Here is a 10051-nt window from a genome sequence, read left to right as displayed (position 1 = left end):
GAGAGAGAGAGAGAGAGAGAGAGAGAGAGAGAGAGAGAGAGAGAGAGAGAGAGGAGGAGAGAGAGAGGAACTATTTTACGGACAATTCTTCGGCTTTATAGCGAACATTAAACACTGACAGTGAAAGCGCTCCTTTGTCGTTGACTAGGACAGAGCGAAAGAGTGAGAGAAGGAGGCACAGAGGGGGGCAGGCGACTTTCTCTGAAGTTGAAGCCACAATTTCGCCAGTGTAAGTGCCAGAGGAAGAGAGGAGAGGAGCCAACGACTCTTTTGGATTTGACAAACGAGGGGGGAAACATACACGGGTTACGTGTATGGCTAGAAGCTCCTGAGTTAACCTTAAATGAACAAAAGTTGAAGTTCGGCGTCGTGGCAGTCGGTAAATGTTGTGACATTTTAGGAGAGCATAAATTGCTCCAGCGGTCGACGGTCGAGTGGCGGGGTAAAACCCGAGCTGTCAAACCCCGATGACTACTGCAAACTGCCCCGGGAATGAGGAGCTGGACTTCAGACTGATCTTCGGAGAGGAGGAGCAGCAGCAGCCGCTAGGCCCCACAGGTCCGTGTGTTTCCCGGTGCCCAGTGGCATGTTTCATACTGAATACACTGCTAGTAAACTTAACGACACAATGTGTTGTAACCTAATGTTAACTCACTCACCCCGCTAACTCACTGCTTGCTCAATTTACCCTACCAACTTTCGACCGCAATCCCGATACTGTTTGCAATGTAAAAAAAGAGGAACCGACCCAAACAAGAGTTGTTTTTTTTGGGTAAGAAATGGAAATATTTAATAAATATCTCGCGTCTTTTCTATCGCGGTCGCCCAGCTAATGTCCACAACACCAGCTGTCATTATTAGCTTGACGTGCTAGCTGGTTAGCGCAAGTGTTGTCATTACCCTACAGTATGTAGACTCCTATATAACTTTTAAATATGTCCCATAAGTTCTGCACACAGATAGCTCGTCACTTTTGCCGTGAACGCCATGTAAAAGTGTGGCGGGAGTCTGCAGCAGTCTTATACAGTAGTTTGGTTGATACAGTAAGTAAGTATGGCTGAGAGGGGGGACAGCTTGAATGTCACTGAGGCACGTTTCTGCAAAGCATCACTTGCAAATACTGTCAAAACTTACTCAGTTGCTGTTTACAAAATGAGTTAAAAGCAGGACAGGATTTTTTATCGTAACGTTATATAATGCCGACCTCTTTATTGTATGTAAACATTTCTCTGTGTTGTGTATAATTGATAATTTTAATCAATGTACTTTTTGTTATTACAAATGTATAAACTCAATTTAGAAAAAACGCATGAGATATTAATTATTGTTGATATTTGTACATTTAAAGATATTTATTTCAGCAACAAAGACAACGAATGATGCCCTGTTGTGTTAATGCACAGCTAATTACAGGTTGGCTACTTTAACGTAAGTCAGTTTGTTTCCACCGTGTCCACAAATAAATGAATTCTAATGGAGAACAAATTGAATATTGTAATAATAAAAGATACAAATAAAAATAATACTTTTAAAATTATGAAAGTGAACCAAAACACTAATTATGGTCAATGCGTTCCCTTATGTAGTGAGCCATGACCTCAAAAATAAATTTTTAGAGCACCAGGCACACTTACATATATACATACATACATACTGAGGTGGCCCTCTGTACTTTGACAAGTTTACCTGGTGCCATGTAGGCCACTTTTATTTTTCTTTTGGGTGCACTTTTAATGCCATACGGTGCCTGATATATGATGATAATGTTTGATTTTTAATCTCTAGGTAGTGCAGGGAAAGTTAAGTCTGATAAGTCAGGTAGCAAGACCTGTTGTCTCGTACTCATTTTCATCTAAAAACTACACTGCACCATGAATTTTTGCCATTGAAATCAGTTTTCCATTGAAATTATGGGTTATCCACTATTGCTGCTAAATTTGTTTCATGTGCTAGATTTCTCAAATGTTAGAGACACAAAGGACCTTAACCATAAAAAAACATGAAAATTAGTGATAACCTGTCATAAGCCCTCTTCCCTTACCCTCAGGATATATCTTCCATAATCTGCTTTTTAGATGTCAAGTTAAACAAAAAGTTCACACAATAGATTACAGTCACAATATGTCAATACCAAAACTTGCAATCTAATGAACCTAGACGAGTATATTCGCAGCATGACTCTTTCCTCTCTCTCTCTCTCCCCCAGGCTAGACTGTCCTACAAAAGTGAAAATGCCTAACAAAGTTACAATCAGGGGATAGTATTTTTCGTTTAGTAGGCTATCCTTCAAACTAAAACCAAAGTAGAGAGGAAGGGAGCAGTATAGGCTATGCAGTGTCAGGGTTTGTTGATTAATTATTAATTATAGAAGTCATAAAAGTATTAGAACAACAATACAAACAAATAAGTGATCAGCAGAAGCTTCACAGTGTTTGAGGTGAACAGTGTTTGAACAGATATAATGGATTAGATTTTGGTAAACATTCTAAATGGAAACTAAACTATAACACTGCAATGATTAGTTGATTAATTGATATTTGGTAGACGAAAGCGTTAATTGATTATTTGAGAAAAAATTGGCAGAAAATGAAAATAATCATGAATTGCGGCCCTACTTAACTGTGAAACTTTGCATGTGGAACTATCACAGAGCATTTGGCAAATCCATCATCACAAATTCACAAACTGTTTGAAATTTTAATCAAGATCCCCAGGCATCCAAAGATGCCAAATATTTCAGACAGAATCACAGGAATATGTATCTAAAATGATGCACAAGACAATTTTTCCAGATGATGTAATGTTGGAGCCATAAAATTGGTAGGGATGGATTTGAATATCTAACTCCCTCTATCACAATGTCTACACAAAAGTAGTAGTGTCTGCACCAAGCAGCACAGTTAAAGTATGGGAATCGGTTAAAGTGACTGTGGAAATATAGCTAGAAATTCACAGTGCATCATATGAATGACAGAGGTTGCTGCCTTTTCGGGTTTGGGTTATTTATTTGGTTAATATTTGGGAATGTATGTTTGAAAGGGTCCTTATATAGTCCAAATTGTACAGAGGCTGAGTGAGTTAACAAAGGTTGAGAGCTGGATTTGAACCCACAAATGGAAATGAATTCAATTGGCGTTTTCCTTGGTCTGTTCAGATTCTTCATTTGTTTCTGTCTTTGGGCCGAAACCATTGGAACCATTCAATGCTCCGGCTGTGTCCTTTTCATGAAACTCTGGCAAAGTAATGACTCCATGAAGGTTTGGCTTCCACAATCTTAAATCAAATTTTCCTTAGATTAAAAAAGAAGTTTGATTTGGAGATGGTACGAGGGGAAAAACTGCAGTTGGAATAAGTGTAGGAATAAAAGCACCACTGTGCAAGTGGTTTTAATCTGGTCCGGACTGTATGACTTGGCCCAAAAGGGGGGCGCCTGTCCAAATTAATAACTGGAGTGTAATACAGGATCACACAGCCAGACTAACAGGGAGTTGCACACTCCTGAGTTGGTCTCCTTCTCTCAAGGCAAGACTCAAGTCAGGGCTTGTTTTTGTAACAACCTGGAGAACCTCTACTGTGCATATGTGACAGGTTTCTGCTCCACTAAGCTTCGTATTGTTGCATGTTGCATGAACTGGGCCGTGGCTGTTGTCATTTCAATATCCGTGCACCCAGTTCTTAAGACTTTTAAATTTAAGTGTTGTAAAAAGGAGAGGTTATGTCTCCCAAAAGAAAAACAAAATAACAGTGCCACATTTTTTATATCTGTTTTAGCAGCTGCACAAAAGTTACAATGCATTACCATACTGTACTTAACTTTATGAAAAGGGTGCTGTTATGGGAGGTTGATGCTAAGGTTTGTGAGTAATGTCCACTACATCTTTGTTTTGAATATTTTCTCCTCATCTTATTCTTTTATGGAGCCCGCTAGTGAATTTTGGTTTTGTTTACACTTTTACTCACTCAGCCCAGCTGCTAGTTATCCTACTGACTTTCAGCTTTTCTACTTGCATATGTGAATGTGATTTAAAATCTATGTAACAGTGTGTTACTGTATAATGCCCTGTCTCTTTCGTCTGTCTTTTTTGTTCTGTGCCTCTTTATTTCATTATATGTGTGTTGGTCTTTTCTCTCTCTTGCACTCTCTGAGTGTTTTCTTGTTGCTCAGGAAACAGTCACCTCTTTGAGGTGAAATATTCCACTGTTCTATTCAGAAACATTGGCCCAACATACTGTAAGGGTTTTCCCCTGATTATGTACAGTGTCAGCTGAATAGAAGAACAAGTCCCTCTGTGAATCAGCTGTGAGGAATGAGATTGGATCATTTAAAATTCACTGGAAAAAAAAATGAGGGAAGGACAAAGAAAAGCTTTAAAATCAAGGCTAAACAACAGCTTTATAGTGACAAAACAGGTGTCTTTAAATTAGTAAAAACGGTCATTAGAATTTTCCCTTTTCCACTGTGCAATCTTGGGCTGTCCCTAGGCGATTCGTGAGAGAAATATGGCAAAATGTTACAGTGTCTGAAATTTAAGACCTAATTCTCCATATATGAATGCTGCTACAACCTGCATCTACAAACCAACCAATGAGAATACAATATGAAATGACACAAAATACACTGGCCAGCGTGACATTTTCTAAGTGCCATTTTTGACTAAACATTAGGGGAAAAACACATTTGTTCTCCTTAATACATCCATGGCATACACAAACCAAAGGGGCACAGATGGATGACGCAAAATGATGACGCTCATGCTTTCATATACTTTTTTCTGTTTACATCATAGCACTATGATTCACCATGCATTCATCTCACAATTTGACATGCTTCAAATTGATATCATACAATCTGACCAAGATTTTATTAGAGCTGTCTCGCACAGTGTGACATACAATAAACTTAGAAGATTATTGCTGTTGCACAGTCTAAAGGCACCTTTAGAAGGAGAAATTACCTGATACCATGTTGGTACTGTTTGCATTTACATTTATTTTAGTGTTGATCCAGGAGATGGTCTCCTATGATCAACAAAAGAGTTCACTTGGCTAACAGGTTTTGTAATACCAGACTTTTAAGTTAGAGGCTGAATAGTGCTTACTGTTAGCAAGGCCTGAACCTGACGGGCCAAACAATTGGCAAAGAATTTGGCTCTGGTCATGTCAGTTAAAATTTGATACACATGTGCTTGTGTTTTGGCTGTGATCAGCTATGGGGTTATTGTTGCAAAATTCTGCTGATGTTTTTTCATTACACTTTTTTGGGTGTGCAGTGGAGCCAGACTGATAAATTGGTGGGTTAATATTATTGGCTGATATTAGCTTATCACACATAATATATTACTCTCCCAGTTATTTTTGTTACTGCAATAAACTCATGCAGCTTTTGCCCCAGCCAATTAACTTTTTAAAACTAATACAGCAACAAGTAGTTTAAAAAGTAGTTTAAAATGGTTTAAAAATACATAGTAGAATGATAATTTGTGATTCAAAACGACAGTGTTACTCATGAGTGGAAAAATTAAGTGAGGTCAATGGATTCTTATCTGTTTGCCATATGAGCAATATGGAGCAAAAGGCTGTAGACTGGCTTATGTCAAAATCTTAGCATTGGTGTTCTGTCTCACTTAAACTCTGCAGTCTGCAAATCTGTATATAGATACAAAGTGAGGTGAATTTTCAGCTTGTTTTCACTACTTGAGTGGTTTTTCAGCCTTTGTCTTTTGGCCACAAACAGCCAATGGCAGAGTTCTCCTGACTAGTGTTTACTGTGATAACAAGTAGCGACTATGTGTGACAGCTCAGACAAACTGATTTATAGACTTACGAGGGAATTCTCTTATTTTCATACAGACTCTTTCCCTTCAGGGTTCAACGTAACATTTTTTTTCCCCACTGGCCCACTTGGTCAGTAGATCAGAGTTTTACTGGCCCCTTGTATATTTTCACTGGCCCAGCAGCCAAAAAATGAAAACAACTTTTTTTCCCATTATTGTGATATGTGATTTATTATACATAATATGTACAACATTGAAGTTCCCTTTAGATTTGGTTGTTTTCCTTTAGTTATTGATATGTAATGTTGATATATTACACAAATATTCAAAATATAAAATTACCCCCATATTGTATCAGTAAATGAATGGTGTATAAATGTAGGTTTCTCTCTATTTTGTGTAAAGCCAGATAGTACGGAATACATAGGAAGAAGAGAATTTATGATAATAACATTTCAGCGAGTATGGATGACCTTGATAATAAACTCAATGAAGCACCTTAACATTAACAACATCAACATTAACAATTAAATAAATTCTGAGAGATCTGCAGAAATGTTCTAACAGTGAACAGTGAAAGAAAGAACATAATGGCATTTGTTTTGTGTTCCCTCTGGGTAAAACCTCAGGTTAGTTACTTTGGATTTAAACCTGTATTAAGTTAAACAAACAGAGATTTCTGTGTTAGATATTGACAAAACTGGCAGGAGCCACAGAGATGAAGGCTACATCTCAATAATGTCATAAAAAACACTCCTGGTGATCAGCAGATTTCCTTGGTTTTAATTAAACTGTATATGTTGTCATTTATTATCCTTGGTGATTAACACATAACAGAGAGTTGTGTGTCTCCTGCAGAGGCTACTGCTGCTGTCAAAGTCACACAGAAGACTTGCGCATAACTATGCAGTGAGGATGCTAACTGGCTAGCAAGTTAGCTGCTCATGTCGCAGACGAACTTGTCCTGCATAAACTTACTGGCCCTGGGCCATCAGGCCATGGGTTATGTCGAACCCTGAAATAATACAACTTCACAAACCATACAATCATTTCAAATTGTAACAATTTTTAATTTGAGCAAGTGTGTCTCAGTTGTAGGTACTTAGAGCAAATCTGCTTCCGTTCTTCTCCATTCACGTCTTTCCATTGACTTCATTTTCAGTTATGCCTCTAAATCTTGTGTTTGTAAAATGTAACTGAATGGCAGCATTGATCACTTTGGATTTTTGCCAACTAAGGTTTTTTTTTTTATTAGTCCAACCCTTAGTATCTACATATACAGGTAATTTAGTTTTTTGAAGATATCTACCCCTGAAACCTCTGCCCCATCTTAATACAATGGAGATACATGGAATTTAATTTGTGCCCCTCAAAGCGATGAAAAATTACATTCAAAAACTTATCAGCAAAATGTCTTTTCAGTTACTCTGGATAGTCAGTAGAGCTGGCTGTCAAAATTTGTCATAGGGACTATTCCTTCAGTAGAAGGTAGTCAGTGAAAACTGTTTGCAGTGAGATCTGCGGATCTTCTTGAGTAACTGGGACATTGTTTTGAGTTGCTGTTGACTTTAAACATAATTTTTCAATCCTTTGTGCACCAGAAATGAAATTTCATTGACTCAAATTCAGTGCTGTAATGATTAGACGCTTGATAAATCAATCGTCAGAAATTGAACTGACAATTGATTGTCGCTTCTAAAATATCAAAAAATTATTGAAGTAATTTAAGGAGGAAAATACAAAACATCCACTGGTGCCATATTGTATTTGGAATATCTGGTTTTGGTCTGTTGGTACAAAAAAACAATCAATTTGAAGAAATTGTTACGGGCATTTTTCAAAAATTTCTGACATTTGTAGATGATGAGGTTTAATAAATGACCAATCATTTAATTGAATGAATAATATTGACAGATTAATCAATGCAAATAATTGCTAGTTGCAACCCTATCCGCATTTTACTCAGGTGGGGCCCAAAATTGAAAGCAGATATCTCAAAACCTATACAAATAAATAAGAAATTAACTAAATAATTTGAAAAATGAAAATTTTTGTAATTAAAACTACTATAAAAATGATTTAAAAAAAATGAAGCGCCATCAAAGTTCAAACACTGCCTTTGCACACTTAACGCCTAAAAAGGAATAAAGTGTATATTTTATTCATTTTGTCATACTTTGTTTTCAGTTAAACTTTCTTAGAAGTATCTTGGGTATATCAAATCAGGAGCCCTATATAATAATTCTAACCAATTCATGTAACTAACGTTACGTGTTGCCATCAGTGTCAGACCTTTTCACTTTGTAGCTTACAGCTAACTGTCATTGTGAAACAAACGGCACTGAAAGTGGCTGTATTAGACGTTTGTGTGTGATGGTTTCACATGCTGCAGGCGGTGGCCTCCAACTTGCTTTCATCTATAGTATCACACAGGGAAAGCCTGGTTGTACATACTAATTATAGAACATATTTCCCCTTCGCTGTTTTTGAATGTACTTTCATGCATGAAAATAACTATCCATCTTATGTTACAACATATATTTGGGCCCTTAAAATACCACTTACCCCAGTAGTGATAGAGTGTCTATTGTGAAGTGGTAGAAATAGGTATTGGTGAATTAGGGTTATGCAGGTCACGAGCAGTTGCCTCATTGGGCATTAGAGGTGGTATGAGGCAGGGGGGCAGAAGTGCCCTTTATGGGTGGCAGAGTAGTAGATCCATAGCGGAGGTGTCTGGCTCTCTGCCCAGACATGCCATGTGGGGTTCAGATGGCAGCCTGGAATGAAAGGAGAGGGGGGCACACCACTCTGTAGCCGCTGGTAAGGGGAACATGAACAGCATTATTGTTCACACTCCTTGTCTAGACCTTTCTTTTATCTTGTTGCATTTATTCCATATACGTTTTTCCTGTTCTTTCTTATTTCACATGTTGAAAGAAGTTTTTTTGTGGTTTGTCGGTTGCCACGATAACAGCACAGAGCATTGTAGACCCAGCACCAGGATGACTGAGGCTTCTTTCCTCTCTCACTGCTTTCTCTGGATTTGAAAGAGACCACCAGTGACATCAGAGAGACTGATCTAGGCTAATGAAATCTCCAGATGCCAGCAGTCACCACAACCACTTAGAACTAGTCAGGTTTGATTTTGTTCTGTTAATATGCAGTGACATTTCCTGTACCTGTGGGATTGTCTCTGTAATGCTTCGATATGAAGATATGTCAGTGCACATTTTTATGATAATGAAATTATCATATTGAGAGCGACAAGTGGAGAAAGCTATTTTGCCCTTGTCTATGTTGTTGTCATTGCTCTGCTCCTCTGAACGAAGAGCACGATCCTCTCAGTCCTTGTCGTGGGAAAGACTGAAAGACTGAAATTACATCGCTCTCATGGTGGACTATTTTGAGCTCCCAAAGAGAGTGGCAGAGGGCAGGCGGCAGGTTCTGGTGACTCGTTCTTTCTTAGTGCAGGAGAACCCCTCTCGCCCCAGCACGTCTGCACTCTGCAGCCTTCAACTTTTTACTGCTCAAGCACTTTGCGATCTTAACGAGGAGAGGAGTGGAAGAATGCTGTGCGCCACATCGCCAGGTGAGTGTGTCGGCACTCCCAGACTCTAGCCAGGTGTGTTTTGTGTATGTGTTTGTCTAGACTTTTAGGTTGAGGGGTGGGAACCACAACTCTAACAAACAGCTGTCATTAGAGTACAAGCTGTCCTGAAGTCCGTCAGAAATAATATTAAACCTCCCCTAAAGTAACAGAAGATAGAAACATTTTACTGTTTACTTATTTAGTGACAGGTATCCAGTCTAAGGTTAAATATGTTAAATGTCCAACATTGAATTTTCCTGATATGTTTCATTTTGCATTCACTGCACTGAACTCCCACTTTGCTAATGTACAGTTAGCTTGGGTCTTTTGTTTTCCTGTATATATTTTTTATTATTTTAATTTGTTGTTTTATGATAATAGACATATAAAAAAAACAGAAACAGAAAAGAAAAAAAACACAGTTTAAGTTTGGGTTTTTTTAAAGGAAGAGCAAGGTCAGAGGAGTGTTTGGCATTTACACAAGCAATTGTCTATAAAAAATTTTGTAAATCTCATAGTTACAGATGAAAAGTTGTATGTGTGAGAAAAAGAGAGTTTATGGAGCTACGTGTCCTAATATCTACGAAAACGTAAAAGACAGAGAGGTCAACGGTCAGACAGTCATGCATGAGGTCCACATGTGGGGCCTGATCACCATGTGGGTGCCCCCTAACCCCACTGAACCGAA

General features: G+C 38.1%; 1 protein-coding gene across 1 annotated transcript in view; it reads left to right on the top strand.

Moving 5' to 3' along the window:
- Window positions 1-10051, top strand: part of nfatc3a (nuclear factor of activated T cells 3a) — a 64706-nt gene continuing 54655 nt past the window's right edge. The window contains exon 1 of the mRNA XM_042407302.1: window positions 1-558. Coding sequence (XP_042263236.1) covers window positions 468-558 — 91 coding nt within the window. The 5' untranslated portion in view covers window positions 1-467. The remainder of the gene's footprint in view (window positions 559-10051) is intronic.

This window comes from Thunnus maccoyii, chromosome 1 (assembly GCF_910596095.1).
Source record: "Thunnus maccoyii chromosome 1, fThuMac1.1, whole genome shotgun sequence".
Classification (NCBI taxonomy): domain Eukaryota; kingdom Metazoa; phylum Chordata; class Actinopteri; order Scombriformes; family Scombridae; genus Thunnus; species Thunnus maccoyii.
Note: the sequence above shows the minus strand (reverse complement) of the source record. Positions and strands in the feature narration are given on the sequence as shown.